This window comes from Lolium rigidum, chromosome 2 (genome assembly GCF_022539505.1).
Source record: "Lolium rigidum isolate FL_2022 chromosome 2, APGP_CSIRO_Lrig_0.1, whole genome shotgun sequence".
Taxonomy (NCBI): domain Eukaryota; kingdom Viridiplantae; phylum Streptophyta; class Magnoliopsida; order Poales; family Poaceae; genus Lolium; species Lolium rigidum.
In genome coordinates, this window is record NC_061509.1 from 209036080 (window position 1) to 209053178 (window position 17099).

The following is a 17099-nucleotide window of genomic DNA, read 5'->3' on the forward strand; positions in this document are numbered from 1 at the left end:
GAAACCAATATTCCAAATTCTTGTACTAGTAAGAGATTCCTGATTCAAGCACAGGCGAGGAGACTAAGATTTATCGCCGTTTATGTCTGTGTAAGACAGTGTTCGACACCAGCTAGCTATCTATAGCCGCTCTCAGCCGGTAGTCCTATGTAAATCTCTGACTACTTCTTATTTAGTTACTCCAGCTAGGAGAAGAGAAAATAGAGTATATAAATTAGCTGCGCATGAGATTGCCTCCTACAATCTCGGTTACAGCTGCACCAGCTGCAGGACGTTGATGGGGTTGACGAACGTCCCGTTGCCGACGAAGAGCGTCTGCGCGGCGATGGCGGACACCGCCTGCGTCGGGTGGTTGCCGTCCCAGAACAGGTGGTCGTTGCGGTTGCCGCACAACGGGACCGTCTGGTTGCAGCCGGACGCTCCGAACGGCCCCTCGCCACAGCACGCCGCCACCAGCTCCGTGAAATCTATAAGAATCTTGTAGAATTTTAGTGTCCGAAAAGATCGACTGTACGTGTTCTTCCACACGCGAGAAACCATGCATGCCAAGGTAAAGAGAAATGACAGTTAACAGTTGCTTACGCCAGTCTTTTGTCTGTGGGTTGGCGAAGACGAAGGAGACCATGGTGTAGGCGTTTCCGAGGGAGTAGGCCATGCCGGGCAGCTCGTGCGCCAGCTCCTCCACCATCGCGGCCAGCATCGGGTATGACCGGAGCGAGAGGTCGTTCAAGGGGTCGAAGCAGCCCTGGGTGCCCATCTGCTCGAGCCGCCGCAGCCTCTGCGACGGAGTGCACCCCAGAGGCGGGATGCTGATGATGCTGAACTTCCTCGCGCCCAGCCGGTACAGGGACTGCGGAACAATGCAGGTTCAGTTTCAGTTTTATCTCAAGGTTTATCTGAAGGTTTCTGCTTCACGGGGGATGGGAAACTCGTGGTACCTTGAGATGATGCTTGTAGGAGGCGACGAGGCCGAGCAAGAACTTGCTGTCGTCGCTACGGGAGAAGGAGTACTCGAACATGTCGTTGCTGCCGGTGCTGATGAAGAAGATGGACTTGGAGAGGAAGCTGGCGGTTCTCCTCGAACCTGCACTCTTGGAAATGTGCTCGACAACCGTCGCAAAGTACTCCAGCTGCAGGCTCATCGGGATCACCTCACCAGCCTGCTTGCACATAATGTGGTTCAGATCAATCAGTCCTGCGCTGCTACTCCGACGTGTCATATGGATAAGGTTTAGAAATCTTTACGATTAAACGGCCGGTGTGTTTGCCAAGTCCTGAACCTCCTGACGCAAAGTTGACTCCCTTACTGAGCTGGTGTGATTTCAGCGGCCTCGACAGTGAGAGGTAGGCCGGAGGGCTCATCGGGAAGCCAAGTAGCTGAGCTGTTCATCATCCAAACATGTCAAATTGTTAAAACACTTACACGGAAGAAATATTATCTGATCTAGTTTGATGTGCAAGAGCAATGCGCGCACCTAGCTGGTCTGCGGTGTTGAAGCCATTGCTGAACCGGCCGGTGGGCATCGAGGTCGGGAAGTCCACGCCGTACTGCGGGAAGTTGGCTTTGCCCTCCTTTCGCGTGCCGCCCAGAAAGTTGTTGTTGCCGACGTCGACGGTGGAGTCGCCGAACACGAAGACCGCGGGCACAAGCCGGGGCGGCCTCGCCTCGGCGTGCTTCGCCACGAGCACGAACAGGCACAGAGCCACGAGCAGGTATGAAGCAGATTGGTTGGCCATTTTGGGGCTCTGCTGCTTGCTCTACTTGGACCTCTGTTTCTTTCAGGTGCTGGATTTGTCAGAGTATGTCATGAAGTATATATAGGTTCTAGGGAACACAAATTGTCCAGGACGAAGCATAGAATAATGGAGTTTTCATCGAGTATGTCGCCCGCGAGCACGCAAGCTGGTTGTTTTGGAGCATTATCAACTTGTAAGTTCAGGTAACTTATGTCCCTATTATGGATCCATCTGCTAAAGTGCTTAAAGCTGTATTAGAGTCAAAGAATCTACGGCCGTATAATCAAACGAAATAGGACTGGTTCAGATTGGCTTTAAACAAGTCCTGGCCTGCACAACGAAGCCCTGGCTGGTGGCCAGAGACGAGGAACCGCGACGGAGACGTCAGGCAGGCACACACAGCTGGTGCAGCTAGCTTAGGACATATCAGCTGGCAGTACGGGACAAAAATCGCCATGGCCTGCTCAAGTGTAGTTACATGTTTGGACCCTGTGCACCAGGTAAGGTCATACGTGATGTCCCTTGGCTCACCGGCCCGTTTGCAAATTCTCCTAAACTTTAGGACTGCATGTTGAGAAATTAGGCGAAACTATTTTGCAAAATGGATGTGAAAAATCTTAATGAGACGGATGTTAACGGTTGTTTGAGTTCCAAAATCGAATGGGCCATTCTAACGTATTGATTTGACATTTACTTTCCATATGAACATGTAAACAAAAAACATAAACCATTATACTGTGAAAAATGTTTTCCTTGAGAAATCTAATAATGTACAACATTATGGTATAGTTATGAATGCCTTGCCAAATTCCAATTATTCAGAATTTGAAAGCGTGATATCTGAAATGCCATATATTTCAGATTAAGATACCACCTTACTAGGGATATTACAAATTAGTAGTCCCTTGGTCCTGATTTATATAACCTGTTTTGATTGGTCAAGACCATATATTTACCAATAATTACTTCGTTGTGTTGGTTAAATTGATGCCATGTGGATACTTATAATTGGATTTTGTATTGTATAAACACAACTTAGTTCATCTATAGTTGATCAAAACCATATATTTTAATCAATAATATATTCAATGAAAAATAAAAATTAAGGTAAATACATTAACAAACATTAACAAAAAACATTCTTGTTGAAACAAAATACTAAGCCTAAATCTTTTGAAGCCGTCAATCTATCTCCACATTACTTCAACTAACATCCAATAAATTAAGTAATTTAAAAATTCCATGATATGGAATAGCATTGAGCCATGACACCGCGCAATTTTTTTTCCCTATGAGCTTTGTCTGTCATCGGTTCTATTGTCTGCTCCATAGAGTTTTCCGTAATTTCATATGCAGTATAGGATCTTTAGGGTTCTTGAGATGGTGTAAAACCAATAGATTGGCCTAGAGCTTAGGTATGTCCGAGATCTTGGCCTCATCGTTTCTTAACTACAACAAGATAAGTATTGATGATCTTAAGTCGGGTGGGGCTGTAGTATGCGGGTGATGTAAAATAGTCTTTTTATACTAAACTTTTATACTTATTGAATATACATTTGATAAAAAAATACTACATAGTTGTAATTGTTAACAGTACATCAATTTTGCCAAATATCATGGTGATCTTTTTTACAAATTTAAATCATATACCAATGAAAAAAATATTTACATTCGGTACTAAATTTTGAATGTAATTTGTACTGAAATTAACGTTATATTTTAGTTTGGGTGTATATTAAAAGGATCTCACACCAAATTTTCTTATATACGAAAACGGAAAAGTAAAAAAAAAAAACCCACATGACTCCATGGATTAAATCTGACATTTCCATCAATGTAGTATATATGCATAAGTAAATGCGTCCTCTCTTAATTCTGTACCATACGCTTTGATAAATATACCTATAGAATATGGCCTAGACAATGATTTTCTCTAGTGCGGGATTAGTAGATATATAAAAACCGAGAATTCAAGAATTGGCAGGGGAACCTATTGATGACTTCCTAAGCCATTTGTTTCATCGAAGAGCATCCTAGTAACATTACGTTGTAGTGCGCTGTTTAGGTCACTATAGTGACACTATTTCCGTCGAAGAGAAGTAGGAGTGCGCTAGAAACAGTTGAGGGCTCATCCCCCCGCACCACTCTCCTCTGCCCTCCCCTCTTGAGAGGGTCTCTATCCTTCCGGCTCCTTCCTCCACCTTCTCCGGCGGCCTCGCCGGCTGGAGGGGATGGAGGAAAGGAGGCTAGAATATGTATAGCTTTAGTGATAGGGATCTCGGCTTTAGGCCGTTAGTGGGCTTCTTGCCCGTAGTTTGGAGCAGGACCTCAGTTCTATGCGGCCAAATCAGAGGTGTCTTAGGGTTTTCCTGTTGTCTTTTTCAGCTCCGGTGGTCGAAGGGGAAGCTGGACAAGGGAGCCACAGTCTCCGTCAAAAAGGCCCTATCTTCTGATGAGCTTTCCTTATTGAAGCAAGCATTGTTTCCTCCTCCGGTCGTCTGTGGTGGCGGGAGGAAAAGGGGCGATGTTTGATGACCCACAAGTATAGGGGATCGCAACAGTCTTCGAGGGAAGTAAAACCCAATTTATTGATTCGACACAAGGGGAGCCAAAGAATATTTGTAAGCCTTAACAGCGGAGTTGTCAATTCAGCTGCACCTGGAAATAGACTTGCTCGCAAGAGTTTATCAGTAGCAATAGTTTTATAGCAGTAGAAGTAGTGAAATATAAGCAGCAGTGTAACAAAGACAACAATAGTGATTATAGTAAACATCAGGATTAAAATACTGTAGGCACATGGATGGATGAACGGGCGCTGCATGGATAAGAGAACTCATGTAACAATCAAGGCGGGGCATTTGCAGATAATAATAAAACGGTATCCAAGTACTAAACAACCATAGGCATGTGTTCCGTATATAGTCGTACGTGCTCGCAATGAGAAACTTGCACAACATCTTTTGTCCTACCGGCCGGTGGCAGCCGGGCCTCTAGGGAATCTACTGGTAATTAAGGTACTCCTTTTAATAGAGCACCGAAGCAAAGCATTAACACTCTGTGAACACATGTGATCCTCATATCACAGCCTTCCCCTCCGATTGTCCCAATTTCTGTCACTTTGGGACCTCGGGTTCCGGACAGCAATATGTGTATACAACTTGCAGGTAAGATCATAAAACAATGAATATCATCATGAAACAATAACATGCTTAGATCTGAAATCATGGCACTCGGGCCCTAGTGACAAGCATTAAGCATAACAAGTTGCAACAATATCATAAAAGTACCAACTACGGATACTAGGCACTATGCCCTAACAATCTTATGACTATTACATGATCAGTCTCATCCAATCCCTACCATCCCCTTCAGCCTACAGTGGGGGAATTACTCACACATGGATGGGGGAAACATGGATGGTCGATGGAGAGGCATCGGTGGTGATGATGGCGATGATCTCCTCCAATTCCCCGTCCCGGCGGGGTGCCAGAACGGAGTTTCTGGTCCCGAGACGGAGTTTCGCGATGGCGGCGGAGTTCTGGATGTCTTCTGGCAAATTGGTCGAACCCCCGTGCGTTTTTAGGTCGAAAGCCTTAAGTAATCCAGAGGGGAGCGTCGGGGGGCGGCCGAGGTGACGCCACCATAGGGCGGCGCGGCCCAGGGGCCCACCGTGCCGCCTTGTGGGGTGGGCGCCTCGTGGCCCCCCTCTGTCTCGTCTTCTGGCTCCGTCAATCTTCTGTGAAAATAGGCCCATTGCAATTATTTCCGGGGATTTTCCTGAAAGTTGAGTTTATGCACAAAAATAAGACACCAGGGCAATTCTGCTGAAAAACAGCGTTAGTCCGTGTTAGTTGTATCCAAAATACATAAATTAGAGGCAAAACAATAGCAAAAGTGTTCGGGAAAGTAGATACGTTTTGGACGTATCAATGTTCTTGGAGGTCTTGCCGTTCTCTGGCCGGCCGCAGAGGCGAGGAGAGAAGGGGAAACTCAGACAGCGGTTGCTCAACATCAAAAAGTGGGATCGATAGCTTCTCCGTTGTCCAAGGTGGAGTTGGCAGAGGGTTCTTTATTCTGCAGCACTGGAAAAGCTTTTCTTTCTCTTGGGAGTTCATCCACGCCGGCAACGAGCTCGCATGCGTCTTCTATGGTCGAACGGCGACCACTCCCTCCTCTGGCATCGCTCTTGGATACCTTCCGCCGATGCCTGCAGGTCTTCTTGAACCTCGTGGCCTTGATGCCGAGATGGAGGCTACATGACGACAGCGTAGTTGGCTCCCTCCTCACCGTCCCAAGAGGTGGTGTCCCCGACGACGGTGAGGGTGACTGCGATGGCGCTCTCTGCGGTGGAGAAGGAGTTGTCCTCAATTGCTTTTTCACGATTTCTTCTGAGGACCTTGATACAAATTGTAGGGACCTACTTGTAATTTTATATTTACTTTTGTCCCTCCTTGTAAAATGTATGTCCACTGCTGGAATGAAATAGAAAGCTCTCAGTCCTTCGGGACCGTCCCCTGTTCAAAAAAAAAGAAACAATTTTGGTTTTGTGGGATCGCAAACTTGCACTACTAGAAGCTAGCTTATCAACGACCAACCTCTAATAATACTTGGTTGTTACTAGTCCATGGGGCAACCCGACGTCTAACTTCGGCTCGCTAGCCCTACGTCACGATCAGGAGTTGGTGGAAATATATTGTAGAGGCAATAATAATATTGTTATTGTCATATCTTTTGCATGATAAGTGTTTAATATGAAATATTACTACATGTGTGGTTTATAAACATCAATACATGTGTTATCGATTAAAAATAGGGTCATGTCATTTGGAGAATGACATGATGAACAATACCTAAACAAGAGAAGCAATATAATCATATCAATGATTAAATTGCTATAGCATTTCAATGTGAAATATATACCGATCCTTAGACCATGAAATTATGTTGCTCCCTAGTACCGGAATAATACTTTGAGAGCATCAAACGTCACTTGGTGACCAAACAAGTGTCCTTACATATCTCAGAAAGTAGTTGATGGGTAGTACGTATCAAGAGTGGAATTTTTCCATCGATGTGACAGATAAATATACTCGAGACCCATTCATGTAATGCACATTCTATAGCATTAAGAAACCAAAATGGTCTATACATCTGCAGCTTATCCCCTCCTTGTCCATTAAGCATTAACACAATGATACCGTAGTTAAAATGATGGATATCTAACTTACCTCTATGAAAGTCTTCAAAAGGGAAAATTCTACCAGGAAACCATCAGGTGCGGGAGCCCTATTATGTTTCATTGAGAAAACAACATCCTTATCTCCTTAAGGGAAAAAGGTTCTATTAAAAAAACTCTAACGACTTCACTTAAATCAGGGCTTAAAGGAACAAAAGGACACACATGTAACCGTTTCATAGGTCAAGACAAGTCTTTATAAAAGGTGGTTGCATAATCCTGCAAAGGAAAATTCGTCGTTGGTCTCTGAAGTGATCTGAACATTTGTTCTCACGAGCACATCTATATTGTTCATGTACTAGTCTTTGCAGGTGCTTCATGATGCTTTGCACGACGGCGTGCGAGCTCCTGATGGAGTACTTGAAGCCACTCCAGCTCGCGCTGAGGCTATGCATGTCATCGTTGACGCCCTGGTTGAACCCACGAGTCAGGTCATTCTGAACATCGATGCAAGCACCAAGAGGGTGCAGTGCAGACTTCACGGGTAGGGGCAGCACCCGATTGGCGGGACGTCGATCACTGCGATTTTCCTCGCCCCGAGATCGTACAGAGCCTACCGTACAAATACAGGCTCTCTTCGGTGAGATCTCATACATTCACTATACTTTGTTAGAAAAGATAGGGCAGTGACAAGGATGTCACTAAATCATAGTTATTCTATCATTCAACAATTCTAAAGAAGGCCCCATAATTAAGACACTCTCTTGTGCTCTACTAACTAGAACACCTATGTTGATGTTAAAGAGTAAAATAGAGTGGGGGTCTCCTTGTCTAAGTTTCTTCTAGTATGAAAATAAGGTCCTAGTTTATAATTGATCATAATACAAAAATTTAACATTATTAACTACCTCCTTTGTCCATTGAATGGATTTGTACACCAAATTCTCTTATTAACTACCTTTCGCCCCTAAATTTTGAACGTAAATTGTAATAAAAAATATTTTATAGATTATTTATTAAATGGATTTGTACACCAAATTCTCTTATATACGAAAAAAATTAAAAAATCACACGACTCCGCGATTTTTTTTTTGAAATAACGACTCCACGGATTAAATGTGACATTTCCATCAATGTAGGGTATATGTATAAATAAATGTATGCTCGTAATTCAGTACCCTTACCTTTTGGTAGATATATCTATAGGATATGGCCTAGACAATAGCTATTTCTAGTGTATGCCTTATGCGCGGAGAATTACTACACTCGGGTTCAAAAATATATGGTGGAAACCAATAAAAACTTCATGGAAACATGGGAACTTGTTGCTCAAAACCACATTAAATTGGTGTTAAGAAACAAATTATGCACGCAAAAATGATATTGTACCGTTTAGAACGGTTCACCCATAGAGTTTTTTCCGTACCTCTCCAGTGAACTGATTTTAACCTTGAATTCTACATGTTTGTAGACCATTACCTGCCCAAAATACGAAATCAATATTGTTTTCAGAATTTGAAACATAGTTTTCACCGGTTTCCATCAGATCTTTTCTCATTTGGGTTTAAAAGGGCGCTTTTTTTTGCGGAATTAAAAGGGCACTTATTGAGAGAAGCCGGTACCAAGGCAATGGGAGAAGAGACATGATCATGCCAAAAAGACAAAAACATTGTACCAACGCAAGAATAAATGGTGATTTGGAAACCAAATAAACGAATTAAATAGGAACATGCTTATGCAAGAAAAGTAGGAGAGAAGCCTCCTAGTCTCAGTTTTCTGAGATTGGGAAAGTGACCTAGCAAACCTGAATGAAGGAAGTATCAACAAAGAAAGGGTTGAGAGATGTCATTTTGATTTTCATAATCCACACTACGCGACACCACCACACATAATGTACACAAGATAAACCAGAGACGAACATCGCCGTGCATATCCTACACTAGTACCACCAACAGACATATAAACCAAATTTATAACACAACTCGATCATGCACAGATCCGAGCTCTAGGACTGGTCCTCCACTAGCTGCCTGAAATTTATGGGCGCCGCGAAGTGCAGCGAGCCGTTGTAGATGGCCACGGCGGCGAGCTTGGAGGTGGCATGCGTGGGATGCAGCAGATCCCAGAAGAGGTACTCGTGCCGGTTGTCGCACAGCGTGGCGTTGGGCGTGCACCCCGTCTTGCCGTTGAACCTGCCTGAGCCGCAGCACGCCGTAGTGACCTCCTTGAACCCTGAAGAAATAAAAATTGCCGTCAGCCTGTGAAGACTGAACCTGTGTTCTCTAACGAGCACATCTGTGTTGATCACGTACCTAGTCTTTGTGGGTGCTTAATGATGCTCTGCACAACGGCGTGCGAGCTCCCTATGGAGTACTTGAAGCCACTCAAGCTGGCGCTGAGGCTATGCATGGCATCCTTGACGCCCTTGTTGAACCCACGAGTGAGCTCGTTCAGGACATCGATGCAGGCACCGAGAGGGTGCAGGCTTCTCGGGTAGGGGCAGCACCCGATCGGCGGGACGTCGATGACGGCGATCTTCCTCGCCCCGAGATCATATAGAGCCTTCCGTATAAACACACACTCGCACTTGTGAGATCATACTATATTTGTTAGAACAGATAGAGCACTGACAAGAGGCTGCCATACCTTCATATGTGTTTTGTACTGCGAAACGAGGTCGCGGGTGAAGAGCTGCTTCTGCTCTACCGTCGGCGTGCTGTTCGCCGAGAAGAATGCAAAGATGTCGTTGCCGCCGGTGCTGAGGAGGAACAAGGATCTCGACAGCACGTTGTCCGCTGCTTCCCTGCTGATACGTGCAGAAATGTTGCACCGAAGAGTCTCGAATTGTTCGACCTGCTTGCTCATTGCGACGATTGAGTCTCCCTGCGTGAAGAAGGAAATCATGGTGAGTTCAGAACATGCAGGAGGTTAAGATCGCTTTGGTCAGTTGCTTACCGTCGTGTCGAGAATGCCTGATCCTGCAGAGGCGAAGTTCACTCCCAGCAGTCCTGTGGCAATCTGCTTGTTGGTTCGGTTGGCAACCGAGAGGAATGGCGGGGGGCTGCGCTTGAATCCCATGTTAAGAGCTGACAAAGATCACGGAATATTATGGTCACAATCGCGTAACAAACAAACTGCATGCTAGTTAGGAATAGTACCAAATTCAGAACATCGGAAGGTCGTGCCTCTACTTTCTAATTTGGTGATCCTTTTAGTCTATGGTTTCTATCAGCAGAAATTGGAGAAAAACTTTTTGAAGTATTACCTCTGTTTCGAAATAGGCTTATATTTTAGGACAGGGTAGAAAACATCAGTTATATGCACAAAGATAAAGAACAAACTAAATTCTGAAATCGTGATCAAATCTGAAAACAACGGTGTGCCCTGATTTTTACCAAACCGTGTACGAGGGCATCTTCTGCGGCTCGATGCAAACAGCGGCCCGGCGCATGTCCATATCGACGTTTTCCCAGCTCAAACAGACCATAACATACATTTTTTATATTCATTTCATAACGGACGTTTTGTGATTGGAAGCTGAAGATGCCCTCATAAAAAACATCAGGGTGAAGCAACCAGATATGGGTGCGACCTGTGACCACGGAATGGGTCTGTGGGTTCACCATGCGAGGTGTACATTTTGCGTAGGCTAGAAGCAACTGTAGATCTGCAGTATTGTGTGGTATATAAACGAGTAAATCACAAAAAAAACTAATTTTTGCTAATTTTTGGGCTAGGGTAACAGGTTAGCTTTGCTAATTTTTGCAAAAACATACCAATTCTGGGGCGTGAAGTCACAGATCGCACTAATTCTAATCTAATAGCATTTTGACAACAATCCTGACAAGTGGGTCCCGCTCGTCAGGGCTTAGTTGGCAGCACAGATCCACGGGAGAGAGACGGAATAAGGGGAAAGAATGGGTGCTGACAGATTTCACAAAGAAAAAGAATGGGTGCTGACAGGTGAGCCCTACGTCCACCTCATCTCCAACTCAGCTCATCCTCCACAGTTGGCGGCCATGTCAGCTCTTACCCAATAGGCTATATATGGTTACACACGATTACAAGGATTGCATGAATTAGGCAGATTGACTAGATCGAAATATACTTTATACTTATATTCCGTTACATATATGGAAACATGTAATTCTAACACCTACCTACCAGGACTGTCGTCAAAATGTTCTTAGACATGAATTAGTGCGATTTGTGATGTTGTGCCCCTAAATTGGTAGCTTTTTTTTGCATAAATTAGCAAAGTTGGTACTGACCTATTACCCGAAACGTGGTACTTTTCTTTAATTTACTTGGTGTAAACTGAACTATGTTGGAGCCTACAAACCACGGCGTCACGGTTGCCAGACCGTCTCGTTTATGCGTGTTGGTAAATTGAATGTGTAGCAACAAACGATTCGACAGTTCTTTTTTTTTTTTACCTAAATGACTCTTTTTCAATATTAGACCATTTTTGGCGCGTTCTAAAATTTTAAATTATGTGGCTATAGTTTTTATGGTGGATGATTTAACTAAAGTACATGCATGCCAGCTGGCTAGACTAAAACCATTTAGCTATTTTTGCCGCGTCATTTCAGTTTGCTAGTTTGGATAGATCTTGGACCTTCAAAAAACGTTTGCAAATCCTCTAATAAGTAGAAAACAGAAAATATGTAGGTCACGCCATTTAGTATGACTAAAATGAAATGACTTAGCGATTTTTTGCACAAATTTTATAGAAACTTGCCAACTAAGAGCATCCCCACTCGTTTGGGCTCCCCACGCCCAAATCCGGACGAAACTACCGCCGGATTGGACGAAATTAAGTCGTGGGGAGTACCATATTTCCAGTCGTCCACCCGGAGTTCGGCGGATAGAGTTTAAATTCAAACAAATCGCCGTGTCCCGCGCTACAAGTACGGGCAGTTGATCGGCAAAAGGAGCAAAAGGATCAGCCACAGATCGGCGATCGGGGGAAATTACACGGAGACAGGCTCGTCGGCAGTCCCGGCCGGCACGGCGGTGTCCGACGGACCAGTTTCCTCACACGCCGAAGCGGCTGCGGCGGGCGACGATGAAGCGGCGGCGGCGGTGGACGTCGAAGCAGCCGCGGTCGACGAGGTAGATGGTGAGGTAGACGAGGTAGGAGCCGGCGGAGACGACGTAGTGGCTCGGAGGATGTCGTTGCGGTGGCCCTGGTACCAATTCCTCGTCTCCTCGTCCATCATTTCCATGTCGCCGCCGACCTCTTGGCGGCGGCTCTTTTCACCCTCTCCGCCCTGGCGCTTGTTTCCACGTCGCGCCGTTTCTCGTCCGCCGCCCACTCGGCGTTCGACATGCCCGGCGGCTTCGTCTTCTTCTTCCGCATCTTCCTCGCCGGCGCCTTCGGCGGCATTGTGGTGGACGAGAAGACGAGGAGGAGAGTGGTGGTGGACGAGAAGACGCCGCCAGGAAGCTGGAGCTGGAAGACGAGGAGATTGGGGGATTTCGGCGGGAGAGAATGGGGATATGCAAGCAAATTGGAGGGAATGGGGAAATGCAAGCAAATTAGAGGGAAAATCACAGGATTTGGTTTTCCAGTCGCCGACTACGCGGGTCCACACGCCGTTTCGCGCGCTTCGTTTCGTCCGGAGTCCCCGAGCGCGCCCCGGGGGCCGGGGTTGGCGTGGGCTCGCCGGATGGATTAAGGGCCAAATCCGGACGAAAACGAGGAACCGGGGGCGCGACTGGGCCGAATTTCGCCGTCCGGATGGAAAAAACGTCGCTCGGGGGCCTCGTCGGGGGACGAGAGTGGAGATGCTCTAAAATTGTGTGTCCTTCGTTTCGATTAACCATCCAGTATGACGTGACAAAAAAAAGGTTATATAAGTTTTAAAGTTTTGGGAAATGAGAAAGGTGGTCTAAATTTAAAAAAAGAAAAAACATGTAGGATAAAGATCACTCCGAGAGAGACTTGTCCCTTCACCGCACTGTGTGAGTCCCGAGTGTCTGCAGCCTGCACTACTGCCATAGTGTGTAGTCGCGCGGCGGGAAGCGACAAGCGAGACGCAGCGGAATTGATTGCGTGCGGGCCAGCTCTCTGTTCTACTGTAACTCTGTGACTGTGACCCTTGCCTCTCAATTTTTTTCTCCACGGGACTGCTAAAATGAGCACACTACCAAGAAAAAAACAACGATAAATGAGTTTGCTCAAGATCAAGAACACACACGCCAGGGAACAGGCATGCTTGAACTGATCAGTTTCAACCTCTGAGGCCTAACCCTTTCAGCAACTTATTTCTGATCAAAATCAAATTCAGCGATTCATCGTCCACGGTGAACTGAAACGGCGGATCCATGATTTCGTCCGGCCGCAAAATATCGCACACCATAAATGGGGCCGCTATACGGTAAGCTAGTCCAAGCTGGTGTTAGCTGAAGCTAACAGGCTGAGAGAAATGCAGCAGAGGAGGACGAAGCACGGGCGGCGCACGTACCCAGGAAGTCGACGCCGTTGTAGCCATTGCTGAACCGGCCGGTGGCGCGCGACGTGGGGAAGTCGACGCCGTTGTGCGGGAAGTTGGCCCGCGGCACCGCGCTGCCCGGAAGGTAGTTGTTGCTGCCGACGTCCGCCGTCGAGTCGCCGAACACGTACATCGCCGGCACCTTAGCCGCCTCCGCCACCGCGGAGAAGGCCACGAGCGCCAGCAGCGCCTGTATCATCCCCGCCGGCGACGCCGTAGCCATGGCCGCGTGCTGCTGAGGCTAGAGCTGCTCGGTGCAGTGTGGTGATGGCTGGCTAGAACCTGCTTTGGCTTTGGGAGAGGGCCGACTGGCCGAGTCCGGCAAGCCACTTTAAAGAAGGGAGGAGATGGCAAGGCAGGCTATAGTGGCTCGCTTTAAGACTGGTAGGGTAGGGTGTGGCATGGCACTAGCACTACCGCTGCTCGTAGCACTGTACAAAGTTCGCTTTGGTAAAGGAAGACGTACGTGACCCTTCAGACTTGACGCAGTCATGGTAGACGGAGGACTCGAGCATATTCTACACGTACTCATCATCATACATCTTTCATTTTTCTGTTGCCACCCAGGACCTGGAAAAGGAAAAAAAATAAGAGTGGTCGACGGCGACGGCAGCTCGATCTTGTACCTTGAACAAATTTCTCGACATACTTCTCCAGTACTTCATGGCTGGCCTCTTCCGTGGTGGGATCCGTGATGCTCCATTCTTCTGCCGTCAAATGTTGTAGCTAGCGTACGTCTTCAGATACCGTCTTGGCTAGAATAGTGAGTCTACTCGTGTGAGAAAATGCACAAACACCAAAACCGGTAACTTGGCTTAACTAGAACTTGTTGCTTCTCCCCGTACACTAGTCTAGAAATATATCCTAGGACAGAGATTTGGTGCACATGTGCACCACTGATCTTGTTTTTCAAATAAACCAAAAAAAATCTGAGTTTTAAAAAATTCTGACAAAAAAATCTGCTAGTCAATAATGTATTCCACAAACGTGTAAACTATTAATTTTCAAATAATTTATATTTTAAGCTACACAAAAAAGACAAAAGTTCAGATCTGATTTGTCATTTTCAAATCTTCAAAAAAAATGTCAGATTTTGTTATTTTTATCTAGCATGAAATAAAAAGAATTTTGGGTCCAGAGATTGTGAGATGTATCACGATAATCTTCAAAATTATTTTTCAATTTTTTTTTGATAACTAATTAAAAAAATTATATTTTTTTAAAATGGCGAGAGCACTGGAGCTCGGGAGTCAAAATCACTTTCCGTATATTCTACTCCTACGTAACAATCCTAGGGCATGTCCAGTGTACCGACCAAACAAATCAGGTCTGTGCGGTTTGGTCTGCCGACATGAGGACACCTAAGTACACCTCCTTCACATCCAACGCCTCCCTCATGGCGATCTCGGCCACCTCGGTATCGTCCCGGAAGTGGGCCATCTCGCTATGTTTGTCCTAGTTTGCCATGGGTGCTAGTGTTTGCCCGTCCACCCAAGCGGCAACCCTCTAGCCACAACCAACGTGGGAAACGGCCTGGCGGGAAGTTTATCAACGGGACGTAGATCACATCCGGGTCAATGGCGGTGAGAAGAAATGCGCCAGCCCGCTAAATCTGACCCCCGACCTAAACAAATAAGCGGTTTTGAGTCGCCATTATGTCCACGACCTAATCCAAACGAACCAAAACATATATTTAGTATTCAAAATAAATCATGCCGCTGCATCGAGATGCCCTGGGTGAAATTCGACCACCTCACCTACTATCGATTCGCTTGTACATGCTGGTACACGTTTGCAAGCCTTCAAGGATAGAAAACACGCTCGGAATCTAATGCCGGTTAATTACTTTTTGATGTGTGCATCTGATCATCGAAGCAAGCTTAGCTAGCTGGAGCCTAAAGACTGGCCGCCCAAGGTGTGCTAGCCCATTCTTGTACGTTTAAAGCATCTAATAATTCTCTCTTTACGCCTGGTTCTTTTCATATTGTTATTACCATTACTTACAACTGAAGCTAGGAGTGTCAGATGCAGCGGGCAGAAAAAGAAGATCCGCTGCACATATACTCGCATCACTTTTTTTTTCCTTTTTGAAAGCAACAAAAATAAAACGACAACAGTGGACAGAGGAGCCTTTTCCTTTCGAGACTGAGGTGATCTCATCTTCACTTTCGGACGCTGTGACCTGCATGCACGAGCACCTTTTTTTTTTACCCGTTCAGAGCCTCACCATATACATCCGGGCTTCCCATAGAAAACCGCGCTCAGCCGGGTGACTCAAAGGCTGTTTTCGTCTGACGCATCTAATAGCATGTTCGAAGGCCTCAGGGCATCTCCAACCGGGCGACCCAAACGGACGCGCTGGGCCGTCCGTTTTGGGCCGTTTGCGTGGCCGAACGGACACCCGGACAGCGGCCCGCGTCCGCGTGTCCGTTTGGGTCGCACGCTGCGCCCAACGCGCGGACGCAGCGCATTGGTAATAAAATAAAACAGAAATGAAAATAAAAAAGGAAAAGAACAAAACATAAATTTAAACTAGTTGGTCATTAAACTTAGCCCTATTTTGGGCAAATTTTACACAAAAGAAAGCCATATATGGCTTTAAACTAAAAAAAAAAGCAAACCCTAGCCAGGGTTTGCGAGCTCGCGGTGGCCGCCGGCGATACTACCCCCAGTGGTACTCGTCATCGTCGGCGTCGATGACGACGACGCCGCCCGGCGGCGACGCGCTGTTCCGGCTCGACACGCCGGAGGGCACCGGGGACTCCGGCCAGGGGTCCCACTGCGCCCTTTCCCAGGCGGAGTGCGCGTTCGGCGGGCTCGCCGGCCTGCGCAGCCGTGTCCTCCGCGCGGACTCCTGTCGGAGCTGCTCCTCCGCTGCGTGGCCGGGCGCTCCTCCTCCGCCGGGCGCGCGGCCCGGCGCTCCTCCTCCCGGAGCGCCGCCGACGCGTAGCGGCCTCCTCCCGACGGCGCGCCGGCTGGAGGAAGGCCCACGCGTCCGCCCGGGCGTCCTCCCGGGCCTTCCCGGCCGCCTCCTCCGGCGCGGAGGTGCGCGGCGTCTCGGCGAGGAGCGGCCATTTGGCCGGCTCGTCGAGGTCCTCGCTGCTCGCGGGACGCCGCGGCGCCGCCCTGCGGCTCCGGGTCGTTCTCCTCCTCCCGGGGCTGCGGTGCGGGGCCGGGGCCGGGCGCGGGCTCGCCGATGTAGAGGCCGCCGGGGCGGCGGCCAGCCCGCCTAGCGGCTGTGCTCGGCTGCGCGCGGGGCCGCGCCGTCGCGGATGTGAAGCACGTGCGCCGCCGCGCATCGTGCTCCACCTCGAACCACAAGTCCCGGTTGGGACTTGCGTCGCCGTACGCGGGGTCCTGCCGGAGGTCCGCCGGCGGCCGAGCGCGGCGCCTCGGATCTCGGCGTAGCGGGCGCGGCCGGACGCCGGGATGGGCGGCACCGGAACCCGATCCGGGCTCGGGTGCCGGCCGTGGGGAGGTGCACGTCCCCCACGGCATTGGGACGCCGGCGTCCCGGAACATCTGCGCCACCGCTACGGTGGCGTAGATCCGGTCGCGTACGGGCGTCGCCGGCGGCCCCATGGCGAACGGCGCCGGCGCGGCTGGCCGGCTGCTGCCGGCCTCGTGGTCGTTGGCGGATGGCGAGAACTCGCGCTTCGGGGCCATGGCGGCGCGGAAGCTTCGAGCTC

The 17099-nt window shown here is 48.0% G+C and overlaps 2 protein-coding genes across 2 annotated transcripts; both read right to left on the reverse strand.

Moving 5' to 3' along the window:
* Window positions 1-249: 249 nt before the first annotated feature.
* LOC124689100 (GDSL esterase/lipase At5g55050-like) lies at window positions 250-1737 on the reverse strand. The gene is made up of 5 exons (XM_047222695.1): window positions 1476-1737; window positions 1246-1382; window positions 939-1160; window positions 583-850; window positions 250-467 (listed from the first exon to the last, which is right to left on the reverse strand). Exons 1-5 carry the CDS (start codon window positions 1735-1737, stop codon window positions 250-252), a joined length of 1107 nt encoding a protein of 368 aa, XP_047078651.1.
* Window positions 1738-8718: 6981 nt separating this feature from the next.
* Window positions 8719-9991, reverse strand: LOC124688046 (GDSL esterase/lipase At1g71250-like). Its single transcript, XM_047221763.1, has 4 exons — window positions 9869-9991; window positions 9560-9796; window positions 9226-9475; window positions 8719-9145 (listed from the first exon to the last, which is right to left on the reverse strand). Exons 1-4 carry the CDS (start codon window positions 9989-9991, stop codon window positions 8919-8921), a joined length of 837 nt encoding a protein of 278 aa, XP_047077719.1. The 3' UTR covers window positions 8719-8918.
* Between the last annotated feature and the right edge of the window lie 7108 nt (window positions 9992-17099).